The sequence below is a fragment of the Stegodyphus dumicola genome, chromosome 1 (genome assembly GCF_044657685.1).
Source record: "Stegodyphus dumicola isolate Sdum_Otavi_A_Nest chromosome 1, ASM4465768v1".
NCBI classification, from domain to species: domain Eukaryota; kingdom Metazoa; phylum Arthropoda; class Arachnida; order Araneae; family Eresidae; genus Stegodyphus; species Stegodyphus dumicola.
In genome coordinates, this window is record NC_140768.1 from 62,769,482 (window position 1) to 62,788,584 (window position 19,103).

Consider the following 19,103-nt stretch of genomic DNA (forward strand, 5'->3'; position numbering starts at 1 on the left):
TGGCGCCACTTGCTTATTCTTGTCCAGGCTTTCTTATCTTATCTAAACATTATTTCCTATCTTGTTCATTTGCGGTTTTGCAGCTGAAGATGATGGTTCGGTAAAACCATCGAAACTAGTCCTGTGAAAATTTTGTGAATTAACGCTGATTTTTGTTGTTTGACTTCTGAATCAATATCCTGTTTATTTTTTTTCTGTGGGTTATGGTACAATTATGTCCGGATCCTTTAAATTCCACTTTTTTCATATGCCTAAATTTGAGGAAAACTGAGAAATGAAATGTTATGCACTTTCACCTGATAGATATTCAGAAATGTGTGTCATTTTACCATTCTGGTCATTAAAAATGCTACACCACGTAAAAAAAGGAAACTAGCATAATCTTATTTATTGTTAGCGTAATGGGAGAAAGATATGATTAAATTTGTAGGTGCTTTGGGGTACACAGCCCTGCAGAATTCAGTACACAGAACTGCCTCTAGCAGAAAAAACGGCTGCAATCCGGCTTGGGCATCAAGTCAATTTTTTTTTTTTTTTTTTTTTTTTTTTTTTTTATTGCTGCACCCTGGATCGAACTATCAGTGTTTAGCAACATTACCGCTCGCCTAGAGCATCGAACTGAGCTTGGGTGGGAGATATCGGTATTTCATTTTATGCGACTCTAACTCTTTGCCAGAGTTCATCAATCATAGTGGGCTTCGAGTGGTGGTGTACCAGTTTCTCAGCATCCCATTACTAAATAATTTTAAGAATTTGTTAATAAATTTGAAGAATGTGTTACTCTGAGCAACTGTTAAACACCTTCTTTATTGAAGAAGGTCAGGACAGCACGGGCAATATGCGGTTACGAATTACCTTGTTAAAAGATAACGTCATGCATGTCTGGCTAATGCAAGCTGGCAACGTTCGTTCTCCTCAGTGCCTCCTTACGTGGTTACGTTCGCCATAATGCTGTATGCAGGACCTGGATTCATCTGACAAGACGATGTGGTGCCGCACATGCGTGCAGTGTCTTTTCGACGCATCACTGTAGTCGCGTGTGTCTCTGCTGTAGCATCAAGGCAAGCCGCAACAGTAGCAATCTATAGTGCTGCAGACGTCATGGAACTATCCTTGCGGACATTTGCCGTTTTGTACACAAGGCAATTTCCTTATTCAATGTACGAGACATAGCTTATAATCTCGAAACCTTGAGAGGACATGTCTGCCCTTTCAGCCTTATGGCGCGCAAGGTCTTGCATGGCGCTCAGTAAGGCCTTCATCGATTGCATATTCGCTGCGCAATCTCGGATCATCTCGATCAACACGAGTAGCAATGTGGTAGAAGTATAAATCCAGTCCCGGTAGGCAATGATTCTGCTGCAATCGATTTTCAGACACGTCCTTTGAGAAGTTTCTCCTTACACTAGGCATAACACGACCTTTACACAAACAAAATTCAAATTTGATTTCTAAATTAGAAACTGGCTGTACAGTCTTCCCATTTATATATAGTGTAGAAGGCATAATTCGTAAGTGCTTTGTACGCATGCCGTGGAATGTTTATCATTTGTATATCCCTGTAATACCACCTTTCAGGCAAATTCGACGTTTGTTGCATGCTGCCTTTGTGGTTTTGCAATTTTAATGGCCGAAACTGCATTACCGTTTAATCAAAACGAAAACATAAAGTTATAACAAAAACAAAAAAAAACAAAAAAAAAAAAAAAAAAAAAAACTGTCATCCGAAAGACCTCGGCTTAGCTTAATACTACAGTATTGTTTGTGTTATACAGGGCTAGCATAAATGATTCATTCGTTTTGAAAAGGCTATATTTTCAAAAGTATTTCACGTACACACATGAAAGATATATGAAAAGAATCATAGACTCACCAAATTTATACACCTTCTACAAATATTCAGTATGTGCCCCTTTGGTGACACGACACACGTCTAGACGATAATCGAAGTCATTCCATACATTTTATAGCATTGTTGTCGAGATGTTCATCCTGCCAGTTGACCAGATGTTCGAAATACCGCAAAAAAACTGTGTGGAAGATTTTGCGTCAACGGTTGCATTTCAAACCGTACCATCTGTAACTCCTGCAACAATTAAAGCCGGAAGATGACGCCCTTCGACTAGATTTTTGTGTCAACGTGCAGGAAGGATTGGAGGACGAAGATTTCGCCACCAAGTTGATATTCGGGGATGAAGCAGCGTTCCACTTATCCAAGAAACTTGGTGAAATAGTGAAAAGGACTTGGCGAGTTTGTTGTTCTTTTCATGTGTGTACGCGTAATACTTTTGAAAATATAGCCTTTTCAAAAATGAATTAATCATTTATGCTAGCTCTGTATAACTTAAGGAATACTGTATAACTTACCCTTAAGAAAGTTGTTATACTTATAGAGATTAAAGATAAATTTTATCGTACTTTAACATAATTCTCTCAGATCTCTTTAAAATATCAATAACAAAGCGCGCTCTTGATCAAATGATGATCAATTATAAACCAAGATCTAACTAATCTCATCCCATTGTTGATAGAAACTGTACGGGTAGCTGTTTTCCGTGTTAGTACACACATCTATCTGCAAATAGAAGTGTCTGAGTCCCAACCAAATCTCATTACTTAAACATGAAATTAAAATTCTGAATTATATAAATGATAAAAGTTATCTTAATATAATCGAACATCTATTTAGGAAATTCGAAAGAAAATTAACGTTCATTCTTACAACTGAAATTTTAGTAACCAAACAAGCTCAAGCTGCATAAATGTTATAAATACTTATTGATGAAATATAGTGAAATAGGTATTGTTTATTGGAAAACGTATTTTATTCACGTCTGCTCTTTTACCCTGTTTGTCAGTACATGCATTCGCTTCTTACAACTAGGTGAACGGGTTTTTCCCCCTGCTTCTTAGACACATATCGTACTATCGATTTAGTCTTTTGAATACTTCCCTCCCTGTTCTAAGCAAAGGCTTATTAAAATTTTACCAATAAAACTATCTTTTCTTTTACCTATAACATCCGTATTTATAAGTAAGACTAAGTATCAAGCACTCTTTCTTTTCATTGTGATATTTCTCCTTTTTGAATGAATTTTTTAAGTTCTTTATCTGACATTACTTAAAAAAAACGTAATCCAGCCTCATCAATACTGTAAAGACCTTGTACATCGTATTCTGTGATTATTAGCTTGGTGGTTCATTCATCAACATTTGCTTCCAAATGGCAGACGCATCACACAGCAGACGGCAAACGATATCATATTGATCTTTTAACTATATCTGTGCATCCGCTGCTAGCATTAGGGTCAGGATATCCAAGTCCATCTGTAATGATTATGGCTTACTCTTCCAAACGAGTTAATGGGAAAATTTCGAGCTGTAATGCATTTAAATCATAAAATAAATGTTTTTTCAACTTCAGGATATGTAGGAATACTCAAATTAAGAACTTAGAAAAATTTTACTTACTGTTTTCGATTAAAAAACTTTTAGTCTTCTAAGTAATAATTTGAAATGTACTAACTTCTTATGACTTTTTAAATATGTACAATATTTTAGCTAATATCGGAACTAGACATTTTAATGTCGTCTTCGCATATATTTGGAATAGTATATTATGGTTATAGCATAATGTTATTTTTTTAAATTTGTGTTTCATCTATAATAATGGGAGATCTTCTGATAGACTTAGAATAAAGGCTGCTTCTCCAGTTACTCACTGAAATATTTAGCTTCTGTCAATGAAGTATGTGTATTCCAACTTATCCCTAAAACTATCGTTGACATATAATGTATATGCTTTCATCTTCACCATTGTTAAATTAACAACAATGCTTAAAATTAAGAATTCCTTTATCCATCCTGTTCTTTGTCATGCTAATTTTTTTGTTCTGTTAATGCAAGCCTAAGTATGCAGATGGAGATGTTTGGGTGAGTATCTATAAAAATAAATGGAATTATCTATGAATAGATTAAGAAATTAAAATTTTATTCTAGTTAGAATATAAGTCACAATAGACCAGTTTTCAGTAATGTTAAACTTACAAATTACTAAAGCAGTTTGATGTGGTTTTTCTTTATATTTTATTCAAATACTTCTGTTAATGTAATGTATATTGTTCATGATCATTCTTTTTATCTTTTTTTTTTTTTTTTTTTTTGATTAAAAACCAAAATGATCATTTTTCAAAGTTAGTTTTTTTTTATATTTTTGCATATTTTGGGAAATAAAAGTTTTATCGATCAGAATAAATGATCACATTGTAATCATTATTATTTCTCATGAGTGCAAAAGAGGAAATGTTTTCATATTTATTTTTCATTTTGTAGCAAAATGACAATTATAAATTATCAGAGGGAAAACAATTTGAAACCATTTAACTCTAAAAGTTAAATGCAATTTTGCCACATGTTTTGCAACAAAATTATATTTACTCAAAACAACAAACTGCAAACTAAAATTCTCCTCTATTTATAAATCACAACGAAACACTTCTGATGATGTGTATGTAAAAAGAATTGCTTTTCTTTTTACAGTTTAGTTAAGACTGATGCATATTTAACATTATTACTTATATATGTAGCCCTAATAGAATTTCATGCAAACACAGTAAATATCTCAGACTAGAAACATATGCTTGAGTATTTTATTTATTTCATGTTTATTTAAGTACAATTCTTTATATCTTTACGATTTTTACATACATATTTATACAGTGTGGCTTAGAAATACTGCAGGACTAATTGTCTTTTGAACGACAAGTCGTGAGACACACTGGTCCAGTTCAAGAAGCGAATCATTTTAAGCAGGCTATTAGATACTATCATTCGACATGCGATAACTAACAGAGAAAATCTTTAAAAATTAAATTTTCTATGGATTTTCTAAAGGGAATGTTCTAATTATTAGTTGGTTTTAGCTTACTAGAAGCTTTTAAATTAATGATTCTGAGAGCGAAAAATTTGCCCGAAATCAGTTACTCAAAATATACTCATGTACGGCTTACACCATTTTCGCAGAAATGAAAGAAAAACTATAGAAATGTCAGGGATCGTGTAAAAATTTATTTTCATCAGGGAATTCGTTAGGGAATTACTTATTTCGTTAGAAGAAAAACTGAAACCTATGCGTAAATCTTCGTGAAAATTAAACTCAAAATCGAATTACATGTGCAGCTGTCTTTAGAGCAGCTTTTACGCGAGCTCCAATTCTGCAATGGAAATTTTAATTAATGAAGTCTTGAATAGTTTTAGTTGATGATTGGTATTCAGATATTCATTCCATAGTTGATCATTAATGTTCTTAGTTACTATGAAAGTTTTTTTCCCGCTAATTTACCCATAAAATAAAAACAAAACAATTTTCTTATTAATTTTTTTCTTTTGAACTCGTTCACGCGCTTTACTATAAATATCCCTTTAATAAAATTATTCTAAAATAAAAAGCGTACACTGCTGCTTAAATACATAAAAGAGATTTAATATTATTCTGCCATATATACTATTTTGCATTTCTGCAAGTTTTGATTTTTGTGTAATTGTTTCTGCCATATTCTATCAGTATACTGAAAATACCTACAGATGGAGGACAAAATAATAGGAACATCTGTGAAATAATGGAAAATCTCTATTAATAGGGGGTTGGACCACCCTTTGACTGAAGTACAGATTGAATGCGACGTGGGATAGATGCATAAAGGTCACAGATAATATTTAAAGGAATATTAAGCCATTCCTCCTGCAGAGCCCTCTCTAATTCCGAAAGTCCGGATGGAGGTCGAAATCGGGAACGAAGTTTGGACTCCAAATATGCCCATAAATGTTCAATCATATTTAAGTTCGGAGACTGAGAGGGCCAAGCGAGATGTTCAATTGTATCGTCATGCTCTTCGAACCATTCTTGAGTAAACCTAGCAGTGTGGATAGAGGCGTTGTCGTCTTGAAAAGCGGTCGCTACCCGGGAATACAATCTGGACAAAAGGATGTACATGATCCCCTAGAATGCTAAGCATTCTAGGGGATCACTATCTAAATAGTGATTGGATGTGATCCTCCTATGCAGAATAACAAGTGGCCCAAGACCGCGCCAAGATATCGCACTCCATACCATAATGACGCCACCCTCATGCTTCACAGTCGGAAAGAGGAGTCGGCGTGAAACGCTTCTTTGGGCTTTCTCCAGACATAAACGCGTCCGGTCGTCTGAAATGCGGTGAATAACGATTTATCTGACCATATTACCTGTTGCCATAGATGTTGGCAGTTCCCTTTTGACAGTTTTTGTTGAAACGGGGTCCTGGAGATGACTATTCATTTCATTTCGGACGTTATCTCGGATAACGATTTCTTGTGCTTCAAGACCCATGTATCCCTGTCAGCCAGCTTTGACTCTCGGCCACTGTTGTGCTTTGAAGACGTCGTTTTACCCTCTTTCGTGTACGCTGTCATAGCGGCTGATACCCTACTCCTTGCACACCCCACAAGGTTTGCAGTTTTCGTAACCGATGTTCCACTTAAACGCGCTCCAACTATCATTCCTCTTTGGAATGCTGACAGGTCTGACATTTCAATTTCTCACAGACAGTTCGATCGCAGCATGAAACGCAGTTGACTGCTGTTGAGACACTGATACCTTTCTGTTCACGATCACAAGGTGACGGACTTTTGTTGCAGGTGGCGCTGCTGTACTGCAAGTGGGAAATACGTCATACTTTTTCTCAGGTATTCTCATTATTTTGTCCTCCATCTGTAGTTGTGCATGCATTCTTTATGTAGTGGAATACATATTTTGATTTACAGTATTAATTATAAATCAAACTTAAGATTGGATGAGTAAAGTCAATTTAATCTGTGATAAGTAGCTATTCAGTAAAGCAGTTCCTGTTTATTTACTATGAAAAAAATCCTAAAAAACTACAATTTTCTATCCACCACTATTGTTTGCTTTGTATGTTATAAGATGCCTTTGGTGAAGCGTGAATGTATTTATTTAAATGCTCTAAATGTTGTTAATTACATGTAGTATTTAAAAACGCACTTCTGAAACGAATAGTGTTTATCACTTCTGTATTTATATATATTCCGATCTTAGCTAAAAGACCGATATGTGGTATCATCATTTCTCCATGTCTGATTGTATCTTTTGGTAACATACAAGATTCACGGCTTCTCTCTTCATCGCCACATACTCCACAGTGTTGTCGTTCTGCACTGATGGTCATTACTTCTGAACCTATCAAATTTCATTGTAATATTTCAGATATAGATGGATGGATATCTTAAATTGTAATCTAGATCCGTATCGGTAAAATAAATATGCAGACAAAATCTTTGACTCTTTAACCCGTACTTTACTTTATTGCAACAACTGGGATTTATGCCGGTGTAAAAGGTTAAGATAAGAGAAAATGCATTTTAAAAACGTAAGGATAAATTTTTTGTCGGAAGCGCAACCGTAAATATTGAAGTATGGAGATATAAGAGAATAAGGTGAAATAAATGAAATCATAAAACATGAGGAACATGAAGTATTTAGTGCCTTGAAAATGCTGTCATTCTAATTAAAATGTGCAACAAAGCTGTTAGTGACTGGTAGCGAAAGAACGTAATTAAGAAAAGTTTTAAACGAAGCATTTATTTCTTATTATCGATTGTATAATGGAAAAAAGAGAACAGTGGGGTTAAGAATTCTTATTCTTCCTTCAATTAGGCAATCAGGTCTCTATGTTTCATTCTATCTTTTGATAACTAAGGTAATTCACGGCCTTTCTTTTCATCGCCAGATGTTTCACAGTGTTGTCATTCATCACTGATGAGCCTGAGACAGGTCTATCCATGCGCCGCTGGCGTTGTGTAAATTGCTGTTGCTTTCAAGATACAAATTTAAATAATATTTAATTTATTCCTCATTTAATATGAAATGACTTTTTTATTTAAAAGGCAAGTCAGGTTAGATTCTTAATTAAAATGTCGTTGATAAGTTTTTAAGTCTTAAGTATGCTCTACTTCCTTAAATCTATAAACCTTCGTAAAACAAATTTAAAAGTAAACTTGAGCAAACTCCACTTATTTGTATCCCATGAACTTTTTTAAGTATCTGGTAATTCGGTGACAATGGAAAAACTTGCTGATTTTTTTATGACAATGTTTGCAGTCTGAGTTAGACTTCAGTATAACAGGTACTAAAAACTTATTTTACATAAATTTCAATATAACTTCTAGCATCTATATTTTCGTAAAACTTAAGCACAAATCTTTACTGAAGTTTACCTATAATATTGTCCCGTTTTAACGTAAATGTTATATAACAGCAAATATACTTTGTAGCAAAATATATAGACAGATAACAGAAACTATTCTTGACTGTATCAAGGCAGTTGTTTGAGATAGAAAACCTGATTTACATTTCAGCTCTCGCCTTTTCTGTTTTTGAAAGTATTGTAAAATTATTTATCTTCTAGTTTCAAAATTATTATTGAAATATATATGTTGATATCTTAGTATTCTTTAACGGTTGTCCTACTGTTTTCGCAACGAAATATATATGTTGCAGGAAGATTTTATTTTTATTGTCTGCAATTTTTGCAAGTCTAGACAGTGATTTCAGATTTTTTAGTAAGCTAAACATATTCCTTGTTTAGATTCTGGTTTTATTCCTTTTGATAACATACAGTATTTTGTTTAGACAGGGGTTAAGTGATATTATTGACAGAAAAAAAATCTGTCTGCGTTTTAGAATGGCTGGCAACAGACAGTCAATTCTTTTAAAGAAAACATACTGCCAGAAATATTCGAAGTTACGTAACAAGGGAATAAAAGTTCTTTGGCAATAAAAATCGTTCTAATACTTTGGCTTACACCTTCGAAACCTCCAATAGAAAAGTTTTAAGCCCGTAATTTCTGTAAACGAATAACTATAATAATTGTAATCATAAGGGCAAAATTCATGAAGAAGTAACACATACTAAACTCTATGTTCAGATGAATAAGATAAATTTACCTGGTGTAAAAATTGCACACAGGGCCCTATAAAGAAAATTACAGAATAAATTTATACAGTGGTAAACTTGTGAAAGAGAGACATAAAATAATGCTATATAATACTGTCAAAAGTGATGACTGCTATCCTTATTTTCTTTAATAATAGTACATATACTTTCGATAATACAGTTTTGGATCTTCTTATAGGGCATGCGCTAAATAAGATACGCTACGTACGCTATTGGCCACCGTTAAATTAAATAGGCGAGTCTCATCTCTTTTCCTTTTAAAGTAAACATTGTCGTTTCGTTCTTTTGTTTATTGAAATAACTAACCTAAGGCATTAAACTTGGAAACGTTTTATCATATTTGAAATAAGCTGATGACGAAGATGCTTTCTCACTTGAAGTATCTCATTGGCGTATATATTGTTTTAAACAAAAGCATGTGTTTGACGCATGTTGTCTTGAAACGGAGAAAGTACCAAAGTTTCTTTAAATTACGGAAATGTGTCAAAGTACTCTGAGTACTAAAGATGAGTTTACAAAAAATTATATTTTTTAAGCAATTTTCATAAAATAAAACAATTTGCTGAATATCTAAATATTAAATAATTAATAAAACATTCATCTCATTGTAATTAGCTAAAGTCAAAATTTTCCGTTCTTCTCACTTGACTGCAGAAGCCAATGACATGAGCTTAAATACTTTCAAGAGCTCAACTACAAATTTAATAGCGAAAGTTATTTTGCCCAAAATGGAATCATAATCCCTGATTTGGGCAAATTGTGTTTAATGTCGGTGATTATTAAGTTTGTTATGAAAATTTTAAGTCGGTGATAAAGTATGAAAAGATATCATAAATCAGTAAATACTTCTTGGAATACTATCGCGAATTTTGCAGACTACTGGAAGACTGAAGTAGCAAGTTTACTGAATACTTTTATTAAGAATTTGCAGAAATAGCTAAGAAATGATTGAAACGTTAACATGAATAAAAGTTGTACCACAATAACTTGAAATTCTAGTTTTAATAGCAACCATGAAACGTAATCTGAGATAAGCAACGAGAATAGCGAAGAAATTCAGCTTTTAAAAATCAGATTTATGTGTTTAAAATTATCCAGAAATCAGTCTAAATTGATCTTGGTTTTATAGAAAAACTGTGGATTTCAACAAAACAGGAATGGGTCACTCTTATTCAAGAAGCAAAAATATTTTTCTCTGTGAACCTAAAACGTTATTTAAATAGGTGAATAATATGAATAAATGATTGAAATGGAAGCGATATGAATAAATACTTGAAATGAAAGTTCCATTTTTTTACTCGATGTCTAATGAGACCATACTAGACCTAGAGGTTTGGAAGACTGATTGCTCACTAGCAGAATTGCGCCATGAAATTGAAATGGCTTGGGCAGTAATCCTGTGGCTACTCCGTTAGGTGTCACCATGAATATATTGTATCATCTTGAGAAGTATTTGGTGGTTTATGGTTTGCAGAGTGAGCGTTTATTATACAAGGTAACCAAAAATGTTTTACCTTACGTAATTGTCAGAAACATACAGCTCCTGTTACTGATTGTTAGGTCTCTAAGTAATTTCTACCAGTACCCACCCTTTGCCTTACCAGTTTCTACCTTTTTGCCTAGGTTCCTGCAGCTGTTCAATGCTCTACCTTCAAAATTTGGGATCTAGACCACATCAGAAGTCCATAACTGCATGCCACCTGTCTGCCTCATTGTCAAAGGACTTCCTCTGAGATGTTTGCCCAGGGAATGGAACAAGTGGTAATTTGTGAACACTCGGTCTGGCGAGCATATTGTCTTCCAACCGTGCCACGTGTGGTCTCGCATTTCCATGGAGGTACAGCGCGCAGCCTTAAGATTAACTAACGTTGGCTCCTGCTGCAATGCATGTTACTCTCGTTGCAACTACTGCAAATATAGGTCCTCAATGATGGTGTGGCCTAGCAGTAATAGCTCGTAATGTATCATTTGCGAAGTTCACTAGATACAGAACATGATTTTCTGGGAATGTGAAAGTGGTCTTGAGGAGTGAAGCAAACGGTCTTGTGGTAATAACCAATGTCTGGCACATATCTTTCTGTATTAGCAGTATTTTTCTCGACCCCCCGTTTTGTCACTCATGAGCTCTCACCCAAATATGAGTGTATTGCGATGCTGAGACAGCAACGAACACAGGCTGTCAAACGTTGTTCTTTGTGGGCTGCTGACAATGTGTTGAATTGTCACTTGCTTAACTTGTACACTTTCCCTCTGCGGTACAGATGATGTCAGACCGTTTATTCAGAAACATGTGACAAGTTCACCGCAAATGTTGTCCTCCTTTATGGTTGCCTTCAGGGTCGCGTTATGCAACAACTGCGGTACCCACTGCAGTGTTCATTACAAAGGCTACTATTTTCTCACCTGGAATTCTGGAATCTGACCTTCGCTTAGCGCTAAGTTCGTTCACGATATCCTCTCGGCTTTACATATTCGACTTGAAGCGGCTGCTGATAAGCCCACCTTAAAGTCACACAGCAGACAACTGAGAGTGAGCTGCTTTGATATTACTCTTTAACACTTCGGACCTGCTGTGTGTGCGCAACGTTTGTACTAGTGCAGGTTATACTAACTCTCCATTACTTTTTCCGGCGAGCGTGTAACATCATTTCTTTTCTGTTAGAGCTTCATCAAATAGGGCGGCAAAAAACCGCAAGAACTGTGTTGGTTACTTTGTATCTGTACCAAGAAACTGTACATATGCTGTAACTTCTTAAGATTGTTGTCATAGTCACGATGACATAGTGCGATCATTTTATAGCGCGCCAAAATATACTGTAGCGCTACGCATCATGATATACTGTAATTAAGACTATAATTCTACTGTGGATACAGAGATTCTTACATTTTATTTGATTCTGCAGTTATGAACAAATGGTAGTCTTACAGAAAGTGCTGGAAATATCCACAATTTTTTTAAGGCAGGTCCAAACCCTTTGCACCATATTTGTGACACCCTGCAATAAACCTGCACTAAACACCCGTTTTGTTATAGAAAACGGAGTGATTATTCAAAAGGAACATGCCACACCAAATCACTTGTTCTGTATTCACAGAGATTACGTTCTGTGTAGCATGATCTTTGTGATGATGTTGTCTATACACCCATAAATGATTATTAGATACTTCATGATGCCACCTACCATAAGTGTTACACCTAAACCATTGCTGGCAAATCTTTTAAGTTCCGCTTGTCAAAATTCGGAAAAACCCTAGTTTAACTCTGGGGTCGTGTCACATATAGAACGAATGCACTCGAACGCACCCAAGGTAAGCGCAGCACATGTTGACAATGATAACGCCATTGGTAAGTGACGCGTATTTTTTATTATGCGATGTCTTGTCTTCTCAATGGCTCTGGAAATGCGTGATATTTATTACACCCGCGTCAAAGGCCCACCATCACTAATCTAGACAAGTACCAATTAACTTCCAAAAATTCTTGAAATATGGTTACTCAGCTGACTCAAGTCAAATAATCTTCGCTATAAAATAATAGCACTAGACATGAAAATTTCTCTATTAAAGTGTGTATACATTTTAACCTTAGCATGTGTATTAAAGAAAGTGTCAGTGTTTACATAAAACTTTGATATGGTTTCCATAAAAGCTGATTTCTATATGACATTTTATTTTTTATAGAAATTATGTATTTCTATGTAATTTCATTTCTATACTAAACTGACTCTCAGCTGGTTTTTCAATTGCATACCACAGTTGTCTCAAAAGAACCATCTCGCATTAAAAATTTACGACTTACTGGATATCGCGTATTGGGGAAGAAAGAATTGCTTTAATCTTGCAATCGTAGAAGGATTAAGATAGTGTCATGGAACATTACCCAATCTACATAGTTTTGCGTTTCTTGTTAAAAATAGTCGTAGGTACAAATCATTTTCTACATTGAAAAAGAGTTTGCAACCTTTTATGAATTTGAAAGAAGAGATTTTCTTGAAGGACCAGCAACGTAAATAATGGAACAGTTTGTTATCTGTCAGTTATGAAACTTTTTTATACTTGTAGGGCGTCTTTACATGACCCCTTTTTACAAAACCTCTGCCACTATTATATTGACACTGGGTTTAGTTCCGTATTTAAAGTGCAACATTAGAGCAATTTTAAAACGAAAGAATGATAATATTGGACTAAAGCCACATGTGATTCAATGATTTATCATAAAAGAACTGACCTTCGTTTAGTAAGTTTGAATTTCAATAGACGTTAGTTATTCTTTGTATTATATTTGTTCAATATTTGTGTTAAAAACTGTCTTTATTTCGATTATTCTACCAAATATTTAAGTTGGCTGTCTCAAACGCACTTTAAGCTACTATTGACGCTTATATTTATTTCAGTTTGTAAATTCCAATAGTTCAGTCAAACGTATTTTTGGCAAAATTTGTGTTGAATTCAAGTGATCTTCCACAGGCTATAATCGATTACCGTATAAAAATAGGAATTTCCAATAAAGCTGAGGTTCACTAGAGCAGGATCTATCGTTTTTGAAAATTCACTACAACAGGATCTATAGTTTTTTGAAAAAACACGAATACACATTTTTGAAATACTGACGGCAGAATCTTAGTGTCTCTCCTTAAAAGAAGACGGGTTTTAACGTATAGAATATTTTCAACTAGTCAGTATCCTTCATTTTATCTAATTAATCACATTTTTAGATGCAGAAAATTCCTTAATTAAGGGTTTAAATCGCAACAAGTTTACTAATTTTTATTTTTTATTTTTATTTTGGGATCAAGATATATAAACAGAGCGAAACGAATTCAAAATGCACTAGTAATTTATAAGACATCTGTAAGACAGATATATCTTTGAAAATTGAAACAAACTCACATACCTGTTAAAACTTTTGAGGTGAAGGTCAAAACCATTCTCTAAAAGTATATAGTGTAATCTAGCGAACACAGTTGAATTTGAAACTTCCGCTGAACTCGCGACGAAGCATCAGTTAAACCTGTGCATCATCTGTGATATAAAATGTACGGAAAATGTGGATGCGAATCCAGAAAATTCCATTTGCTAAATGAGCTATGCAAAATATCGAAATTCTGCGTTTTTAAGTCCCTGTGTCACAAAATTCCCCAGATCCCTAACTTCTCTGATATAAAGAAAATAATTATACTTTAAAAATTTCAATATATTGCTGCGTGCATACGGGTTCGTAGTAGATTGAATGCACACAGGTCCGCTGATAGGTTGATAAATTTTATTTTCTCAATAGCAACACTTCATAGTTCTGGAACTTTCCACAAAAATAGTCGTGCAATTCTTCACTGTCTCATAGACTACAATTAGTAGGTACACTTCAAACTACTAAGAACGTTAAATACAATCAGTGCAACACACATCTAAGGAGCAAAGCTACCCGGAGATATCTCTGTTCTCTGCACTCACGCTGGAATATCAACTAACAACTACTGAGGAACTGATACTCCTCTCCGGTCGTATATTGTTTTCACCCAATCTCAGAGATATTTCTAAAACTTTCTGCTTCTCGTAATTACTGGAAGCCATATGAGGGCTGAATCACGGTTATATCTACATAGAGCATCAATAACAGTTATTCAATTACAATACTCATTAACGTTATACAGGAACCGTACCAAAATGTCGCCAAAGCGGCAAAAATTAGTCGCCAAAACCCATTGCCACCTCGGCGATATCTCTCCAAATTAGTGAGACAGCCATTTACTCATTCTTAAATAGACTTTCCCTTGTATTATTTTTCCCCATACATTATTGAGAAAAATACAACAATTTCACATACAACTGCATTAAAATCATCTATCTATGTACAAAATTCGTAGCAATATTACAAATAAATAGTGAAATAATTACAGATATGAATGCAGAAATGCTGTCATACATCTCTTAAGAAAACGTTTTAAAAAAATCCTTCATATTCTTCAGGATTCCACAGAATAAAAAATTACTTAAATTACTTGAGAAATTGTGTGGTATATTCTATAAGATATTTATAATATCTTCTCAGAATTACAAATTTTAATAATTATAAATTTAAATAACTCGACATTTCGAAGGGTAGTATAAATTGTGGTTCATGCCATATTATTTTGGATTGGGGCTTTCAAGTCTTGTTCCATTGCCATCAACTTTTTAAAGACTTTTTATGCTGACGGATTTTACATCTCATTACACCTAAGTAAGCACAAACAGTTACAAAGATTCACTGTTTACTGATTGTGTTATTTAAGTCTTGGACCATCAACATCGGAGTTCGCTTCTCTAACCACAGTAACGGTCAAGCGGCAGAAAACATGTGTGGATATCTTGCATGGTTATTGAATCTGGACGTAATTTCGATTCCTTAGAATATTCAGAAACTTTTCATTTATTTTCAGGGAGTCTTTTTTTAGACATGAACGTTATTATATTGTAATTAAAAAGCCAATATATTTTAAATACGCTTGTCAGTAAAATAAATGGTTATTTAGGGTTAAAAGGAATTTGTTTAGCATACAATTTTCTCAGAAGTTTACATATTTCTTGGCCTTGGAATTTACATTCATCGTAACTAAATGAACGGCTATATCAATTCTTAGTATATATTGAAAAAGCAAATATTACGAAACCTTTTCTTCCCAGTATCTAATACTAATTCAGACATATCAGCGATAAATAAATGAAGAATAATATACAGAGAAAAGTATCAAAGTAAATAGTAGTACACTAATCCGGAAGTAAAGAGGAGTGTGGATTCTACCCATTGATTTAGTCTGAAAATAATTTATTGATTCTTTTCCTCCTAGGGTGAGGATTTCAAGCCGGTGAAAGAGAAAGGTCTTAGCAGTTTCTTCCTCGGATCTTTCAAAGATCTTTTCAGCTATGATCGCACTCTTATTCCGGATGACATTGACAAGAATGATGTAATACACGGTTCCACTACGAACGGGTAAGTAAACAAAAATATCCTTCTGAAACGTTTATTCAGAAAGCCTACTATACTCCTATTTATTCCTGTCAGATTCACCTTTCTACCTTTTCAAGATCAAAAATAATGTTTTATTTCATGGATCACGCCTACTCTACTCTATGTGTCAAATATTGTTTATTTCCCTTTGTTCTCCATTTTCTCTCTTGTACGTATAGATATAAAACTGATAAAAGGAAAGTTTCTTTCAAAGAAGGTAGTGATTTAATTTGTCCATATGAAGACATTCGTCTAAATATTTTATTTCGTGTATAAAGGTATTGTGTACATATAACTTTTTTTCTTTACTGTTAGGCAGTTAGTTTCTTATCGTGTATCGTCGTCTAGTTATCCTAATCGCTTCAGAAATATGTTAATCTATATATATATATATAAAGAAGAAAGTCTGTGTGTTTGTTTGTTCAATAATAACTCAGTCACGACTATAGCTATCGTCACCAAACTTTCTACAATTCTTTTCTGGGTCCTGGAAAGGGTCGACGTCCACTTTTTTCCCCAAAACAAAAGCAGCTAAGCTCAGAGATATTAATTAAACACGCTTAAAACGCTAATTTTCACCCTCAGTTTTCCGAGTGGCACGCTGTGAAGATAAAAACGAGTGGAGATAAAAATCTGTTTTATTTCGAGAAGTCTTGCCACTGCTTGCTTACAAATCGTAGAGTTTGTTAATAAAAAATTCCTAAGTTTTACAACGAAATAAAAACGCTGTGAAGATAAAAACGAGTGGAGATAAAAATCTATTTTATTTCGAGAAGTCTTGCCACTGCTTGCTTACAAATCGTAGATTTTGTTAATAAAAAATTCCTAAGTTTTACAACGAAATAAAAATAGCATTGCCAAACATTAAATGCATTATTCCTGATTCCAAAAATTTTTGGGAAGCCATTTCGACGGTTCTCATCTTCGTACGATTTTAGTCAACCGAAATATTAATTAAAAACTCTGAAAAAAACTAACTTTTGCACTCATTTTTCCGAGTGGCAACAGTCTTGTGCGTTAGAGATAAAAATGCTTTATTTCGAAAAGTCTTGTTACTGCTCGCTTTCAAATCGTAGACTTTGTTATAAGTTTTACAAAATCTTTATATACATAAAGAAGAATGGTTGTTTGTGTGTTTGTTTTTTCGCGTTATTGATTTCTGATCAATTATGATCAAATTTGTCACATTTAATCGATTAAATTGAATACAGGTGACATATTGGATGAAGGTTGAACTTTTACTACCATTTGTTTAAAAAAAAAACGAAAATCATTAAAAATTTACGTTTTTGCTGATATAGTGAGGAGAATTAGTTTATTTTTCTATCAAAAATTTTTATGTAGGTTCTATATCGTAACAGACTGAATAACGTATGACTATGAATCGGTTTTTTTAAGTCCAAAGTCCTTGAAGGACTATCGTTTTCGTTTTGCTATTTTGCGTTGAATCACTATAAACGGCGAATCACTTTTCAAACTGTTGTCACCAAATGTTAGAGTCCTGCATTATATTTGAAGAAATTAAATAATAAAAAATCTGCATAAATGTATGTATACACTGGTGTGCAAAAATTAAGGACGAAGTCGAAAAATTAGCATATCAGCTGAACGAAGAGGCAGAGCGGACAGAAAGACCAATCAGGGGATTAAGTAAGGTGATGTACGGTAGCACATGCGCAGATATGCAGGTAGACGTAATGGGGGAGTGTCTGAGTAGTATAAAGCATGCTGTCGTTGTAAGATCAGTATTTCTGGCAAAGAGATTGCACGCCGTATAGCAGTTAAAATCACACCGAGTTGCTGCCTCAGCGAGAAATGGCGAATAATCAATCTGTTAGACGACATCTGGATGCTTTTACCCGAGATCGAATCATTCGGAAGTTGGAGGAAGACCGCAGTGTGACAAGTGTGGCTGCAGAGTTCGGAATTGTTCACAGCATCGTTTCACGAATTTGGAGACAATTTCAAACTACAGGAACAGCTATCCGGGGGTTTAGTAGTGGTCGTCCACGAGTGAGTGTTTCTCGTTCCCGCAGTTCCTTTTCATGGACGACAATGCACCATGTCATCGCACAGTAGCTGCCGAACAGCTCTTAGAGAGTGAGGATATTGAACGTATGGATTGGCCGGCACGATCTCCGGATCTCAATCCCATCGAGCATGTATGGGATTTTCTAGGCAGACGCTTGGCAGCTCGTACCTTACCACCAGTAACGATTCCGGAGCTTCGATTGGCGCTGCAAGACGAATGGGCAGCAATGCCTCAACAACTCATTGACACCCTCATTTTCAGCATGGGCAGACGCTGTGAAACCTGCCTAGCAGTCAGGGGAGATCATATCCCCTATTAAAGACCGGATTTTTTTGCTGGACACCTATCACAGGGATGTTTGGGCCTTCCGTCGCATTGCGCTCCATGCTACTTTTTCAATAAAGCTTCTTTTTATCCCTCTGATTTCTCTTTTAGTAAGTGTTGCTTACATTACTCATGTCCTTACGCATTGGGGATCTTACGGTATTAAATGTGTTGATTTGGAAAGCTTTTGTACAATGTTATATTGAAAAAACCGTCTCGTCCTTAATTTTTGCACACCAGTGTATTTCTCTCATTATGATAAAGTAACAGTACACAGAGCCATAGAATTTTGAATGACGTAATCCTCCTACGAATATGGGCATGTGGAAGATCAAATTTGAAATTTTGAATTTGTTTTATTATCGATTTCATATTTTACAAAACTTAAACGAATTTTTGAGTAACAAACTGAACGATTTAAAAGCCAACAATGGCAACAATTTACGGGGGGAAACTTTTTATCTGCAGCTCGCGGAACTATGTGTCGAAAATTCTAAAGATATGCTCATTTTAAGATTATTTTGTGACATTGCTGTTAAACTGAGTTTTATGGTTTAAATGCAAAGAACATGATATTTAATAAATAAAGGTAACGCACAAAACGTTAAAAAAATACCCCTTTGGACGTAATTTAGAATCTGAAATCATTCAGATTTTACTCTTATATCTTGGACAAATGTGCTTTTTTTTGTTTTATTTTATATTTTTATTTTTATTTTATTTTCCATTGTTATTGGAGAAGGATTGC

The 19,103-nt window shown here is 34.5% G+C and overlaps 1 protein-coding gene across 6 annotated transcripts in view; it reads left to right on the forward strand.

The window, feature by feature from the left end:
- The window catches only part of LOC118203999 (anoctamin-4), a 475,106-nt gene that overhangs the window by 317,627 nt on the left and 138,376 nt on the right, over window positions 1-19,103 (forward strand). For 5 of the 6 annotated variants that reach the window (XM_085815493.1, XM_035376334.2, XM_035376321.2 and 2 more), the window contains 2 exons: window positions 3,907-3,933; window positions 15,839-15,981. In XM_085815493.1, coding sequence (XP_085671619.1) covers window positions 3,907-3,933; window positions 15,839-15,981 — 170 coding nt within the window. The remainder of the gene's footprint in view (window positions 1-3,906; window positions 3,934-15,838; window positions 15,982-19,103) is intronic. The other variant, XM_035376328.2, reaches the window with a different exon arrangement.